The 17,585-nt window shown below is 35.4% G+C and overlaps 1 protein-coding gene across 1 annotated transcript; it reads left to right on the top strand.

The window, feature by feature from the left end:
* The first annotated feature begins 8,908 nt into the window (after nt 1–8,908).
* LOC116132564 (ubiquitin carboxyl-terminal hydrolase 12-like) lies at nt 8,909–10,179 on the top strand. Its single transcript, XM_031418256.1, has 5 exons — nt 8,909–8,996; nt 9,111–9,222; nt 9,400–9,569; nt 9,665–9,938; nt 10,038–10,179. Exons 1-5 carry the CDS (start codon nt 8,957–8,959, stop codon nt 10,177–10,179), a joined length of 738 nt encoding a protein of 245 aa, XP_031274116.1. The 5' UTR covers nt 8,909–8,956.
* The last annotated feature ends 7,406 nt before the right edge of the window (nt 10,180–17,585 follow it).

Below are 17,585 nucleotides of genomic sequence, written 5' to 3'. Positions count from 1 at the left end.
TAGTTAATTTCTCTAAACCATTTTCTAAACCTTCTTGTTTAATTCTAGGATCAAATATAGCACCTAAACAATAAAAAAAAAAAAAAAAAAAAAGAATGGGTTTAAAATATTTAAAAAAAAAATTTCATTGCCTTTATAGTTCTTTAAAAATTCATTGTTTTTGTTTTTTTTGTAAATAACTCTGAAATTTTTATAATTGTATGTATTACAATTGACTAATAGGATAATACACATCAGAAAGTTGTAAAGTGGATTGGTAAAAAATTTTAAGAAAATAATAAAATACTTTAGCTATTTGCCAATCATTTTCTACCAAACAATGAGGACCTCTATTATTTGCTACAAAATAACTAATTAAATTTGCATAAGGTAAACATGAATCAAGCATTAAATAAGTACTATTCCATCTAACAGGCATGTCTAATGCAAAAGTTCTAGGAGACATATTTGATTTTATACAAGCATCCTGAAATTCAGCATTTCTTTTATTACTACCAGTAATCTAAGCTAAACAATTTCTAATTCTATCAATATTTTCTTTAATTGTTTTCATATCACTTTTAACAACTAAATTAATAATGTGACATGCATAACGTTGGTGAAAAAACTTCAAATTGTTATAAAAAGGATAATTACTTTGAAAAAAATTTATAGTTGTCGTATTAGCACTTGCATTATCTAAAGTTAAACTTATTACTTTAGTAATAATATCATAATCTTCTAAACTTCAACAATTTTATTATAAATTTGTTGACCACTATGATCCACATCTATTAATCTAAATCTTAATAAAGATTTATTTAATTTACATTCGTTATCAAAATAATGACTAGTCACATAAATATAATCTTGTTTAGCTCTACCACTCCAAATATCGGCAGTTAGAGCCATACTAACATGACAACTATGTATTTTATTTTTTAATTCTAATTTCATTTTCCTAAGCAATTTTATTAAATCATTTCTAGTTGTAGTTTTAGAATAACTTTTAAATCCTGGAAAAAATGAATTTTTAATAAATCTTTCAAAATATTTATCTTCAGTCATATTAATAGGTTGATCAGTTGCAACAATATATAAAACTAATTGTTCCCTATATACATCAGAATTATAAAGTCAAGTAGTACCCATATTAGTTATTTGAGTTTGATTGGTTTCTCTATTTCCATGTTGAGTAATATGTTTATTAGCATGCCTTTTTAAAGTACTAGTACCATTACTTGAATAAGCTTTATAAACATTTCCACAATACTTGCATCTTGCTTTCTTCATTTGAACTCTATTTTCTGCGTAGTAAAACTTATCGAAATGCGTCTAAACGCCTCATGTGTGTTTGTCGTCGCGTTCGACAACAGTTGATGAACTCGCTTCAGCTTGAGATGAAGTTGGACGAGGACGACTTCTACAACCACCGAAAGCTGTAGGTGTAGCAGCATGGGGAGGAATCGGGGGCATATTTTGAGGTATATCGGATTCTGAGACTGGGAAAGCGGGGCTATTTGAATCTCCTCTTGCATTCATGTTAGTAAATTCAGCGGGACTAGGATTAGGATAATAGTTTCCTTCATCATTGAAATTGATGGGAGAGAAATATCTATCCATTGTAGTTGAAAAAAAAAAATTGATGTAGAAGAAATAAAAAATTAAAGAAGGAGAATTGGAATATGGAAAACTGGAAATATAAATTGAAAATTGAAAAAACTAATAAAAATTAAAATAAGAACAAATTGAATAATTGATAACAAAGAGATTAAGAGAATAAGTGAGAGATTTCAATAGAGATTAGAGATTAGAGAAAATGAGAGAATTTGAGTTGTGAGAAAATATGAGAATTTAGGGCCAATTTATAGAAAAAAATGGGAAAAGAAAATGACGAAAAAGACTCCTCCAACTACTATAAAATGGCTATATTCCAAGGGTAAAAGGGGAATTCAAAAAAAAAATTAAATTTTATTTTTTTTTGGCCAACTTGTTGCCAACCCACGGGTTAACTCGGCGGGTTGGCAGTTGTTGCAACAACCAACCTGCCGATTGGCAGTCCTTTCTCAGAAAGGACAAAATAGCAACCTGTGGGTTGTCGGGTTGCCATATGGCAACCCAGCCGCCCAAGGGTTGCATGCGGGTTGGGTTCAACCCGGCCCGCCTTATTGGCGGTCTAGGGTTGAACCCTCTTTAATGCGGGTTGGGTTAAGGTTGACCTGCCTAACCTGACCTATTTGTTCCATCTCTATACACAAATATCTCAAAAGAGAATATAACAATTCATGTGTTCTAGAAGCATAACATGTGTTACCCAAATAAATCTGCCATATACGTTGTGATCACTCTTACTCAAAGGTGCTCACCTGATAAGGCATATAACCAACATAATAAAAGGTGGTCACTTTTAACACTGAAAATTTAAACGAGAATGATTGTGCAATATTCAAAGTGAAGTATTCATACCATGACTAGTGTTATACCTAGGGGTGAGCACGGGTAGCGGGTAGAACCGGAATCGGGGGTAAGAACCGGAACCGGAATCGGGGGTAAGAACCGGAACCGGAACCGGAACCTACCCAGAACCTGCACTGTGCAGATAGGTTCTGGTTCCAATTTTTTGGAACCGCTACTGTGCGGTTCCTGTTCCGGTTCTTGCATGTGGAGGAACCGGGAACCGGAACCGGAACCTATAAAAAGGGTACTCTGTTTGGAACCTGTAGGGGGTACCCGGTTTGGAACCTGTTTGGAACATGTTTTGGAACATGTTTTGGAACCTATTTGGAACCTGCTTTGGAACCTGTTTTGGAACCTGTTTGGAACCTGTTTTGGAACTTGTTTTTGGAACCTGTTTAGAACCTATTTTGGAACCTGGACTATAATGAAATATTTGTTAAATGTAAATAATGTGGGAGTTTCTATTATTTTACATATAAAAAAATTTAAAATAGAAAAAGTTAAATTTTTAAAATAACATAATTAAATAAATATACGAATACAATTGTACTTATTACATATAAATTACACCATATTAAAAGCTTTAATATATTATAATACATTAATATTAAAGTTTTGATCAATTAAGTGAATAATTGGAATTATGATCCAATTAAAAGTGTTTTACATTTTTAATGTTATTAAAAGAATTATTTTTGAATAAAATAGTATATTTGATTGAGTAATAATATATTTAGTTATTTACTTCAATTATCAAGTTCTAAGTATATCTATAATAAATTAGTAATTAATTAATTATATATGATAAATTGATAAACATTAATAAATTTAATTACTAGTTAAATATCATNATACCGAATGGTGGTTTTGATTGCCATGTAAGACGACAATAGGGAATAGTCTTCTGTGAAGTGCACTAGTAATCATCTAATGAGAGTATATTACATTAGTGCACGTGATATATACAAGCTACAATGATATATCATTGTATAATTTTGTATGCATCTGTTGTGTGTTATATTTTTCCTTGACAATGTATCATTATAGCAACCTTACATGTTTGTCCAAAGACGTTACCATGCAATGAAGACTGAATGGGGAATCACTAAATTTATAGACTTGGAAATGTTTCAGAACCCTTTAAAGGGACACCTGATTGATGACACTTGTGTATTTGGTGGGAAGGTTTTTGTTGTCCAAAGCACTTCCAAAGGGGAGCGCTTATGCATGGTGAAGGCGCCTGCTACATATTTCCATACTTGGAAGTTTATAATTTTTCAACTTTAGCTGATAATTATCATTACTCCGGGCCATTTGGAGACCAAAAATGGTACATAAAAAATCCCTTTGACACTTGTGATTTAATTTACTTCTCATTGCTACTCAAATTAGTGATGAAGTTGCTTGTTAATGTTTTGCAGGAAAGTTGGTCTCAACCCTAGAGGAACTAGAGAAGCCAGGGCAGCTATATTTCACTTTATCTATTTATTCTTGGGTCAAGTATTCCTGACAATACTAAATTGTTTGTGAATTTCATTCTGCGAGACAAGATCAAATGAAATGAGAAGACTTTTTATTTCAAAGTACGTCTATAATGTGCGCACAAAAATTTTGTCATGTAAATTTCTTGGTTTCTTTTGAGTTTGATGGAGCTTTTTTATTATTTATCTTCAAATAACATCGTGGCTCCCTGTACGAAGAAGGCACTGGGTACAGAAAAATTCATGTCGTCCGCTAAATTGAAGGACCCGAAACTGAGGTACTTGGTTAATGACACTTGCGTCGTTGAAGCAAAAGTTACTTTGCCTGGTTTGATAAATTAACAGTCTCTTAATTATGATGAAACATGTTGAAATTACTTCTTTAAGGGTCGACAATTTATATATGGTTGTCATCAAATAATATCTATACAAATTTGGGGTGCGTTTGGTTCATTATTCTGATACTTTTTAGAATAATATTTTGAAAAAGGTAAAATTGGGTGGTTATTATGATGTAAGATTTAAAAGTTAACAAAAGCACTTCCTAGATTTGTTAATTTACTAAATACTCTTATAATAAAATATTGAAAGTTAACAAAAACTTTTTTTTTGGATAAGGTAAGTATGTATAAAAGACAAAAAATGTACAAATATGAGGGGCATACCTCAAGAGGATGACTGATAACTCTCAGTCAAAAACTCGTGGGAAAACTCACTAAGTCACGAACAGCATAAAGAGAGCATGCAAGCTCCCCACAAAGCAAGAAGATGCCATAAATAACAAAGCCACAAACCGGCATAAAAGAGCACGCAGGCTCACCACAAACACAAAGCCACAAACCGACACAAAAGAGCACACAGGCTCCTTACAAAGCTAATCAGGAAGATGTCATATCACACGGAGCTGAGTCGAGATCTCGTACTTAGGTGCTAGACCCAAAATCTTGGCCCGAACTAGATCACAAATAGCTAAGACGATATCTCTGCGAGAGCTACAATGCTGACGAAACACGCGATTATTCCGTTCAAACCATAAGAAATAAACTTTGGTGAAAGGACCAACCGGGAAAGAAGGTGGCTGAAGTCACCTTTTTGTCGAAGATGCAAGCTAGCCCACTGGAGCAGAGGGAGCCAGGACAGAGTAGGCCATGTAGAGAGCGTCCTGGTAGTGACCTCCCGCCAAACATAACTGTAAAAGTCACAGTTGAAAAACAAATGGTCATGGGTCTCTGTAGCTGATCTGCACAAAACACACCGGGAGGACGTAATGACACCATGAGAGCTGAGCCGGTCCATGGTGTAAAGCCGACCAAGAGAAGCGAGCCAGAGAATGAAAGAGTGACGTGGAGTATGCCCGGGAAACCACAAGAGATGATGAATCGAGTTCACATCCTGTTTGTCTCGCAACACATTCCAAGCTGAATCAATAGAGAAACGTCCAGATGGATGGCCCTTCCACACAAGATGGTCAGGATGACTCGCTGAAGGCTGCACTGTAATAGAGTCCCAAATATGCTGAAGATCTGCACTGCCCGAAGGAAAGTCCCACAAACCATCCCGAATAATGTCTGAAACCCGAGCATCCCACGGCAAACCAGTGGAAGTCAAGGTTCTAAAAGGGAGCAAGTCACACAAAGGACCCTGCGGAAGCCAGTGATCTCGCTATAACATGGTGTCCCTACCATCTCCAATACAAGTCACAATAAGACCCCGGCACCAAACCCTGCTAAGTGAGTGTTAACAAAAACACTCTTACCCACCCATTAAATACTGGCAGCCAGCCATCACTGTCGGAGGATGGTGGAAGTTGTCGTATCGGCGCATGACCAGTTGGAACTAGCCGGTCGTGTGCCAATATGGCCTTTTTCAACCAGATCCACTATGGATCTGGTCAGAAAAGACCAGATCTAGCCATTGACTACCAGATCTAGCCGTGTTTGGTCGCCAACAACGGCCAAAGATATGGCCATCGTTGATGGTCAATGACGACCATATCTTGGCCGTCGTTGACGACTAGCTACGGCCAAAGATCTGGCTGTCAACGACCAGATACTTGGCCGTATATCTGGCCAAAAAAGGATAGATCGGCGTAGTATCGACCAGATGTAGCCGATAGTGTGCCATTATACCTGATTCTGACCACCTTCCGGCGGTGGTGGCCGAAATCTGGCAAATGTGCGTTGGTGGGGGTGTTTATATCAATTTCTAAACTTTTTTTTAGGTGTTTAGTTAAATTAACAAACCTAGAAGGTTTAAAAATAATTAAATAAAATAGAATAGTATTTTCATAATAGGGAAATAAATGTGTATTTTGGATAGAATAGGAATAGGATAAGGGAAAAATTTGGAAACAAACGCACCCTTGATGTTAAAATTTTGTGTTGAGATTTTCTAAATGTTTTGTAAATCTTCTAATTATTCTTTAATCTTTCAATTATGTCAAGTTTACGATTTTCAGAATATTCTAGATATTTTGTAATCTCCTTATCTTGCTGTAACTGACATAATTAGGAGATTCAATAAATTGTATTCTTCCTATCTAAAGATTGTAACTCTTTGATGAAAATCAATGAATTGAAAATACAATTCTTCAAAACAAACATGGTATAAGAGCCATGTGTTCTGATCTAGATAATTACTCATTATAGAGCAATCGTCTAGAAATACACCGACGAGTAACTATCATTCCAGTCCTCGTCAATCTGAAAGGAAAAAACAACCATAACCAATCAACCTAAGTACCAGCCAAATACTAATCAAACCAAAATAACCAACCATCAACTTGAGCCACACAAACAACACTAGCCAAATATCAATCAAACACAAATCACCAGCCATCAACTCCAGCCAAGGCAACAACACCACAAATTGGAAATCAGTTGTTATTCCGACGTGTTGTCCCTAAAGTCAAGAGGAGTCTAGTTGTCATCGAATATATCAGATTGTCAAAGTCCCGAAGCTAACACTAAAACCTGATCGTCCCTGACAACTGATTGTCGAAGTTCAATCGTCACTGAGAAGATCAGATCGCCGATCTACTCCAATCATCTCCGAGAGGATCAAATTGACAAAGACCCGTAACCAATGCCGAAAACCGTCACCAACATCGAAAAAAACTAATTTTCATTGATGCCAAGAAAACCAATAGCGAAGTCTTCAATGTTGTTGTCGTCTTTCATCGATCTGACGCTAATCTGTCAAAGCTAACTACTCCAACCGGCTGCTACCGAGAGGAGATGCTAGTGAACTTTTTCAAAGTTGGGTGCCTCGTCTCTCATCTTTTTTTTTTTTTTTTTTTTTCTCTTTTACTTAAAAATATATAAAAAAAAATGGCTGAACCATCAGGGTCAAAACCTATTATTATTCAATCTGATGGGGCTTTCAATGTAGGAATTACCCTTACTGAATCGAACTATAATGTGTGGTCTCAGCTCATGGAAATGCACATTGCTAAGAGGGAAAAACTTTCCTATATTCGTGGAAAAAAACAACCACCAAAAGAGTCAGACAAGGGGTATGAAAAATAGTATGCTAAAAACCAAAAAGTCAAGCGATGGTTGCTAATGTCCATGTCTCCTGAAATTATGAAGCATTGCCTATGCTTATCTCATGCTCACAAGATCTGGAGTGCTCTTTCCAAAGCCTTCTGTGATGGAAGTGATTAGTTACTTGTCTTCTCGTTGCATTAGAGAGCCTTCACTGCTAAACAAAAAGGAAGGCCACATTCTTTGTGTATTATAGAGAGTTGACAGAAATATTTCAAGAATTAAACCACCACAATAAAGTGGTTATGAAGGATCCCAATGACATAATAGCATATCAGAAATTTGTAGAGCAATTACGAGTACACATATTTCTTCAAAGATTAGATGGAGAGTTCGAACAAATCCGTGGAGAAATTCTGCATAAAAACCTGATTCCAAATCTGGAGAAAAGTTACTCGAAGGTTCGACAAGAAGCGGTACATCATATTACCTTGAAGGGCGAAGAAGGGAACGTTGAAACTTCAGCAATGGTAGCTTAGACTAGAAGCCAACATGCATAGACCAAATCCAGCAAACCCAACAACACTGACAAGAAATGCACTCACTACAACAAATCTGGTCATACCAAGAGCCAATGTTTTGAATTGGTTGGATATCCAGACTAGTGGGATCACAGTCGCTATCAAAGGAAGAAGAATTCAAAGATAAATTCTATTGTTGTTGTTGTTGTTGTGGAAAAGAAGGAAGATGTTGAATAGTCCTCATCATTTGTAGCCACTGTGTGGCATCTAGACACCAACTTGAGTGGGAGTGTTCATATTTTCTAAATATTCTATAAATCTTCTAATTATTCTGTAATCCTCCAATTATGTCAAGCTTATGATTTTTAGAATATTCTAGATATTCTGTAATCTCGTAATTTTGTCAGGCATTATATTGTGTAATCAGTAACTGACATAATTAAGAGATTCAGTAAATTGTATTCTCCCTATATAAAGATTGTAACTCTTTAGTGAAAATCAATGAATTGAAAATACAATTCTTCAAAACAAACATTCTGCACCTGTATATTCTAGATTAAAGTCTCTATTTGAAACTCTTGGATACATTATTGTCAATTCTTTCTTTCATATTTATAGTTGGTTAGAACATAATTTTATCTAATCATTGAATGATGATCCAATCATCCAAAACCGTAATCGATACTCAATACTCAATATGTATAGACATTATTAGATTTCCTATAGTGGACCTAAAAGTAAGATTTCAAAAGTTAAATTAATTTGATATGCTATTACTAATATAACCTTAATAAAAGAATAAAGGAACTCACTAGTTATAAGGAAAGGGAGGTATATGTACATGAAGTAAGAATTTGTGGATGTAATATCAAGAAATTACTTTATTCTTTTCTTATATTTGGTGATTGAATTTGTAAGGCATCAAACATCCAACAATTATATTATAAAAGTCAGCCATACCTAAGTAGGAAGAAGAAACAATAGGCGAAATCCAATTAATTATTAATTATTCTTTCTGCAATTGGAAATATATATGGAGTTTAAGAACTCAAGAGAAGGAGTCATCTTAAGAGGTACATATATCTTCCATTCTTGATTTCAAATATAATAGTAAATAAGTTCATTTAGTTTTTAAAATGATTAACCACACAATGTTTCTTATCTAACAAATCTGTATCTTCTTCCAGTGTTAAGGGACGCTCCGCCTAGTCATTACTTGTTAAAAATTCACTCTTTCTCATCTTTTAGCAATATAAACAAGTTCATCTCAGACAATTTTGATGCGGGGGGCTTCCAATGGTATTTTATTTAATGACATAATATATACCTTGTTTAATTGTATATAACTTTTTGAAGAATTAAGCCAAATAGGGGACTTATTATTTGATTCAACAAGAGTAATATCAATATAGTGTATATTGATAATACATATTTAGATCTCTTTTTTAACATTTTGAATTTCATCTGCAATTACAGGAAATTGTGTCTCTATCCAAATGGGGACAAGGAGAATCACGGGGAAGGTCATATATCTGTTTACTTAGAATTGACAGAAATGAGTTCTCTCTCAATTGGGTGGGAAATCAATGTGATTTTTAATTTTTTTGTATTTGATCAGCTTCAGGACAAGTATGTTACAATGCAAGGTAGCTTATTTCTATACATATAATTCAGCAACATTATATTTTCTAGCTCTTTGGTATATATATTTTATTTTCTTTTTCTTTTTCTTCTGATGTAGATAGGAGAATAAGGCGTTTCCATTCAATGAAGACAGAATGGGGCTTTCCCAAATTCTTGGACCTGGAAACCTTTCGTAATCCAGCAAACGGATACCTTATCAAAGACACTTGTGTCTTTGGTGCGGAGGTTTTTGTTGTCAAAAATACTTTTAAGGGGGAGTTTTTATCAAAGATGGAAGATCCTGCTACTCATTATCATACCTGGATAGTTAAAAATTTTACGACATTAACTAATAAAAAATACTTTTCTGAATCATTTGGACCATACAAATGGTTTGTATTTGCGTGATTGATTTTGGCATTGATTGAATATATATTTACTTTTCTTCGCTATATATTTGCCTATAGCTTACGCTGATTAATGTCTTGCAGGTATGTTATTCTCTTCCCTAATGGACATAGTGAGGGCAAGGGAAAAAATATTTCCATTTATTTGTCGTATGATCGGTCTTTTAATGCTAAATTATTTGTAGATTTCACTCTACGTGTCAAAAATCAAAGGACTGCCCTTTAAAGGGACACCTGATTGATGACACTTGTTTATTTGTGGAAGGTTTTTGTTGTCCAAAGCACTTCCAAGGGGAGCGCTTATGCATGGTGAAGGCGCCTGCTACATATTTCCATACTTGGAAGTTTATAATTTTTCAACTTTAGCTGATAATTATCATTACTCCGGGCCATTTGGAGACCAAAAATGGTACATAAAAAATCCCTTTGACACTGGTGATTTAATTTACTTCTCATTGCTACTCAAATTAGTGATGAGTTGCTTGTTAATGTTTTGCAGGAAATTGGTCTCAACCCTAGAGGAACTAGAGAGCCAGGGCAGCTATATTTCACTTTATCTATTTATTCTTGGGTCAAGTATTCCTGACAATACTAAATTGTTTGTGAATTTCTTCTGCGAGACAAGATCAAATGAAATGAGAAGACTTTTTATTTCAAAGTACGTCATAATGTGCGCACAAAAATTTTGTCATGTTAAATTTCTTGGTTTCTTTTGAGTTTGATGGAGCTTTTTTATATTTTATTCTTCAATAACATCGTGGCTCCCTGACGAAGAAGGCACTGGGTACAGAAAATTCATGTCGTCCGCTAAATTGAAGGACCCGAAACTGAGGTACTTGGTTAATGACACTTCGTCGTTGAAGCAAAGTTACTTTGCCTGGTTTGATAATTACAGTCTCTTAATTATGATGAAACATGTTGAAATTACTTCTTTAAGGGTCGCCAATTTATATATGGTTGTCATCAAATAATATCTACAAATTTGGGGTGCGTTTGGTTCATTATTCTGATACTTTTTAGAATATATTTTGAAAAAGGTAAAATTGGGTGGTTATTATGATGTAAGATTTAAAAGTTAACAAAAGCACTTCCTAGATTTGTTAATTTACTAAATACTCTTATAATAAATATTGAAAGTTAACAAAAACTTTTTTTTTGGATAAGGTAATTATGTATAAAAGACAAAAAATGTACAATATGAGGGGCATACCTCAAAGGATGACTGTAACTCTCAGTCAAAAACTCGTGGGAAACTCACTAAGTCACACAGCATAAAAGAGCATGCAAGCTCCCCACAAAGCAAGAAGATGCCATAATAACAAAGCCACAAACCGCATAAAAGCACGCAGGCTCACCACACACAACCCACAACCGACACAAAGAGCACACAGGCTCCTTACAAAGTCAGGAAGACATATCACACGGAGCTGAGTCGAGATCTCGTACTTAGGTGCTAGACCCAAAATCTTGGCCCGAACTAGATCACAAATAGCTAAGACGATATCTCTGCGAGAGCTACAATGCTGACGAAACACCGATTATTCCTTTCAAACCATAGAAATAAACTTTGGTGAAAGGACCAACCGGGAAAGAATGTCTGAAGCACCTTTTTGTCGAAGATGCAAGCTAGCCCACTGAGCAGAGGGAGCCAGACAGAGTAGGCCATGTAGGAGCGTCCTGGTAGACCTCCCCCAACATAACTGAAAAAGTCACAGTTGAAAAACAAATGGTCATGGGTCTCTGTAGCGATCTGCACAAAACACACCGGGAGGACGTAATCCCCATGAGAGCTGAGCCGGTCCATGGTGTAAAGCCGACCGAAGGAGCCAGAGAATGAAAAGAGTGACGTGGAGTATGCCCGGAAACCACAAGAGATGATGAATCGAGTTCACATCCTGTTTGTCTCGCAACACATTCCAAGCTGAATCAATAGAGAAACGTCCAGATGGATGGCCCTTCCACACAAGATGGTCAGGATGACTCCTGAGCTGCACTGTAATAGAGTCCCAATAGGCTGAAGATCTGCACTGCCCAAGGAAAGTCCACAAACCATCCCGAATAATGTCTGAAACCCAGCATCCCACGGCAACCAGTGGAAGTCAAGGTTCTAAAAGGGAGCAAGTCACACAAAGGACCCTGCGAAGCCAGTGTCTCGCTATAACATGGTGTCCCTACCATCTCCAATACAAGTCACAATAAGACCCCGGCACCAAACCCTGCTAGTGAGTGTTAACAAAACACTCTTACCCACCCATTAAATACTGGCAGCCAGCCATCACTGTCGGAGGATGGTGGAAGTTGTCGTAGCGGCGCATGACCAGTTGGAACTAGCCGGTCTGTGCCAATATGGCCTTTTTCAACCAGATCCACTATGGATCTGGTCAGAAAAGACCAATCTAGCCATTGACTACCAGATCTAGCCGTGTTTGGTCGCCAACAACGGCCAAAGATATGGCCATCGTTGATGGTCATGACGACCATATCTTGGCCGTCGTTGACGACTAGCTACGGCCAAAGATCTGGCTGTCAACGCCCAGATACTTGGCCGTATATCTGGCCAAAAAAGGATAGATCGGCGTAGTATCGACCAGATGTAGCCGATAGTGTGCCATTATACCTAATTCTGACCACCTTCCGCGGTGGTGGCCGAAATCTGGCAAATGTGCGTTGGTGGGGGTGTTTATATCAATTTCTAAACTTTTTTTTAGGTGTTGTTAAATTAACAAACCTAGAAGGTTTAAAAATAATTAAATAAATAGAATAGTATTTTCATAAATAGGGAAATAAATGTGTATTTTGGATAGAATAGGATAGGATAAGGGAAAAATTTGGAAACAACGCACCCTTGTGTTAAAATTTTGTGTTGAGATTTTCTAAATGTTTTGTAAATCTCTAATTATTCTTAATCTTTCAATTATGTCAATTTACGATTTTCAGAATATTCTAGATATTTTGTAATCTCCTTATCTTGCTGTAACTGACATAATTAGGAGATTCAATAAATTGTATTCTTCCTATCTAAAGATTGTAACCTTTGATGAAAATCAATGAATTGAAAATACATTCTTCAAAACAAACATGGTATAAGAGCCATGTGTTCTGATCTAGATAATTACTATTATAGAGCAATCGTCTAGAAATACACCGACGAGTAACTATCATTCCAGTCCTCGTCAATCTGAAAGAAAAAACAACCTAACCAATCAACCTAATTACCAGCCAAATACTAATCAAACCAAAATAACCAACCATCAACTTGAGCCACACAAACAACACTACCAAATATCAATCAAACACAAATCACCAGCCATCAACTCCAGCCAAGGCAACAACACCACAAATTGAACAGTTTTGTTATCCGACTTGTTGTCCCTAAAGTCAAGAGGTCTAGTTGTCATCGAATATATCAGATTGTCAAGTCCCGAAGCTAACACTAAAACCTGATCGTCCCTGACAACTGATTGTCGAAGTTCAATCGTCACTGAGAAGATCAGATCGCCGATCTACTCCAATCATCTCCGAGAGGATCAAATTGACAAAGACCCGTAACCATGCCGAAAACCGTCACCCATCGAAAAAAACTAATTTTCATTGATGCCAAGAAAACCAATAGTCGAAGTCTTCAATGTTTGTGTCGTCTTTCATCGTTCTGACGCTAATCTGTCAAAGCTAACTACTCCAACCGGCTGCTACCGAGAGAGATGCTAGTGAACTTTTCAAAGTTTGGTTGCCTCGTCTCTCATCTTTTTTTTTTTTTTTTTTTTTTTTTCTCTTTTACTTAAAAATATATAAAAAAAAATGGCTGAACCATCAGGGTCAAAACCTATTATTATTCAATATGGGGCTTTCAATGTAGGAATTACCTTACTGAATCGAACTATAATGTGTGGTCTCATCGCATGGAAATGCACATTCTAAGAGGGAAAAACTTTCCTATATTCTGGAAAAAACAACCACCAAAAGAGTCAGACAAGGGGTATGAAAAATAGTATGCTAAAACCAAAAAGTCAAGCGATGGTTGCTAATGCACATGTCTCCTGAAATTATGAAGCATTGCCTATGCTTATCTCATGCTCAAGATCTGGAGTGCTCTTTCCAAAGCCTTCTGTGATGGAAGTGATTAGTTACTTGTCTTCTCGTTGCATTAGAGAGCCTTCACTGCTAACAAAAAGGAAGGCCACATTCTTTGTGTATTATAGAAGTTGACAGAAATATTTCAAGATTAAACCCCACAAGAAAGATGGTGTATAAACTTTACAGATATTAAGATTAGTTTTGGTATTACATAACACTGGAGAGAATAGTATAACAATGTTGCAGTTACTCTGATTGAAATTGTAGTGGATAGTGGGCTTCTTGAGCTTTTGGCATCGAGGGGAGGTGTGTGCACCAAGAATTAGTGTATTGCCATGGCAGATTTTCCCTGCTCTCTACAAATATGGATTGGCTGTGGCGACGGCAGAAACAGGTCTTGTAGAGAAATTGACATTTTTATAAAGTAGGAGAAGTGTATCTAAATGGTGTCCAAAATCCATGGTTATTAATAGTTTAGGACTGGGGTTAGCCTTGCTGAGTGTTATTATAATATTCGTGGCTATTTCACCCAAGTACCATGTTCACCAAACTAAACTCAAAGTACTCAAATTCCAGGGCTTCTCTTCTTAATGAAAGAAGAGAAAACGATAGATCGAGATAATTAGATCGAATTGTAGAAGTTAGATTGATTTACATATGTTTTCTATGCTAAAGTTGTTTATTTGTTTTTGGACAGTTAAGTTGATAGATATATAGCTTAAAATTTTTGGTAACATAGTGGAACAAAATGATGATGGCTTTGAGATTCCCACATATTATATGTGGAGATTTTAACTTTTACTGGTAGTTTTACTATAAAGAGTTAAACGATTTTGTGGTGCAATGCAATATGAGAAGACTTGGCTAGGAACTTCCAATTTGTTATTATTATTTTCAGAAAGGAAAAGAGAAAGAAAGAATCTGTCAGTATGACCCTAGAATGAATGTGATTTGTCATAATACCGAATGGTGGTTTTGATTGCCATGTAAGACGACAATAGGGAATAGTCTTCTGTGAAGTGCACTAGTAATCATCTAATGAGAGTATATTACATTAGTGCACGTGATATATACAAGCTACAATGATATATCATTGTATAATTTTGTATGCATCTGTTGTGTGTTATATTTTTCCTTGACAATGTATCATTATAGCAACCTTACATGTTTGTCCAAAGACGTTACCATGCAATGAAGACTGAATGGGGAATCACTAAATTTATAGACTTGGAAATGTTTCAGAACCCNTTGGGGTTTTCCAGAATTTATGTCGTTAGATACATTGAAAGATCCAAAACAGGGTTATTTGGTGGATGACAGTTGCATCATTGAAGCAGAAGTTAAATTGCTTGGTTCGGTTAGTTTGAACAAGTCAGAGCTCTCCTAAACGTATTAATGCTTCCCCAGCAATAATAGGTTCAGGTTGTGATAAATAAATGATACTTAATGTTTGTCTATAATTCTGCATCTTGTAATGTTGCACGGTATGAAACTAAGGGTTCTAATATATAAGATTTGTGGTGCTACTTTGTTTTTATTCACTAGTGCTGTTGTTCTTAATGTACTATCTTGTGTCTCATATTGAAGCTTTGAAGTTATTTGACCATGCTTACAATTGAAACTCAGCCACAAGTAAGTGAAATGATCAATCAAACGGATTTTAAAATTTTTCAGCTCTAAGAAAACTAAGGCTCGTAACAGAGCTTGAAAAAATGAATCTCTAAATTGATCTTTGCTAGTTACATATAAGGTTGCAACTCGCTATGCTACTTTTTCCTTTTTTGGTCTCTTAATGATGCTTTAGCTCCGTAAATGGGTGGATATCATCAGATATCTGTCATATGGAATTATCAATAGCATCGAATATAAAATGTTTTGGTAATTGCTTTCCAAAGAACGTTAGAGTTAAATCTAGAATTGAAACTGTAGTAATACAATTGCAGAATTGGAAAAGGTTTAGTGGTAAAAAATGCAGAATCATCATTACTTTCGTGCCTTGTACCAATCAGTTTAGAATTGTTAATCAAGAAATTACTCTATTCCATCATGATAAAATACCCGAAGAAACCAAAATCTGTTGTATTTGGGTCATAATGGATTATACAGTTCATCTCAACCACAAACGTCCAAATCACCAGGGGTGAAAAAAACCGGTTCACTGGTATATTGAACCGAACCATTTTTTGGTTTAAAAAAAAAAAAAAATTAAACCAAAACCGATCCGGTTTTGGTTATAAACCGGTTTAAAACCGAACCGAAAATTCGGTTCGATTAACCGGTTAATTATAATGGGCTGCATTTGTTTGGCCTAATTCGGTCAAACCCTCCACTTTGGCCCTTTTTCTTTTTCCAAGTTTTTTTAACTTGAATTAAAGTTATATTTATTGTAATTGAATAATTTTAATTCATATAATTTTAATTTACATCAAGTATTAATAATTTTAAATTACATTAGTGAAGACTTAGGGATAAATTTTTTAAAAATTGAAAAATATAAAATTATTTTTTTATTTATTAAACTGATTTAAAAATCCGGTTCAGTTAATCGTTTCTGTTATTTCAAAAAATTGAAACCAAACCGAATATTCGGTTTACAAAATGTGGCAAACCGAAACCCAAAAAAAACCGAATTTTCGGACTAGTTTTGGTCCGATTTTTCGGTTCGGTCCGGTTTTCGATTTTTTTTTTCCACCCCTACAGATCACTGAAACTCCTAAAATAACTTTTTTAGAAGACAAGTTTTGCGAACTTTTATCAACTTCTAATACAAGGATTATATGAAAAATATGCATAGAACATTAATTTCTGGGTATGCGGGTGGGATACACAGGCCGGGTTCGCTTCTCAAGTATTGGATCATGGAATTCACAGGCGACATTAGTCTAGCAGCTTGGCTACTTTATTTATGGCTCAAACAATAAGGATCACAAGAAGGACCAAATTATTCGGGGTAAATATTAATTTAAATGGGAAAGGCTGATTAAAAGAGAAAATAGAGAGAAAATCTTTCAAATTATGAGGGAACAGAGTAGGCTAGCTTAGAATCATCAAGGAAATTACAATAATCAAGCAATAATTTCCATCTGAATGAAATCTGATAAAAATCTACTCAAAACTCAGCACTCTTTTTAAGCGTTTGGTTTGTAAAATAAAAAATGATATCCTTACAAAGAGGTCTACAAAGTGACATCAGCAAGAAGAAAAAAACAAAGAAAAAACGGAAAAAGAGAGAAAGAGAGAGAGAGAGAGAGAAATCATGAAAATCAAGGGTGAAGATTGTCTTTGTATACCCCCTTTATATATATCTTTATAAAACTAGCATTGCTCTTGTAAAATACACTACGAATGAGAAAGGAATAAGGCGGGGAGTAAAATGTTCACATATTTGTAAGAGAACTTTGTATGTATAATATTATTTTATTTTTATATTAAATATTATTATTTTAGATAAGGAGCAACACTAGGGAAAGCAAATCTTTAATGATGTGCATCTCTGCTTACCCGGGGTGTTGGACCTGGAACCGACCCTGTGAGGGTTGGTTTTGGTTCCAAATTTGG

Source organism: Pistacia vera, unplaced genomic scaffold (assembly GCF_008641045.1).
Source record: "Pistacia vera cultivar Batoury unplaced genomic scaffold, PisVer_v2 Contig1000, whole genome shotgun sequence".
Classification (NCBI taxonomy): Eukaryota; Viridiplantae; Streptophyta; class Magnoliopsida; order Sapindales; family Anacardiaceae; genus Pistacia; species Pistacia vera.
This window is presented reverse-complemented; position numbering and strand designations above follow the sequence as displayed.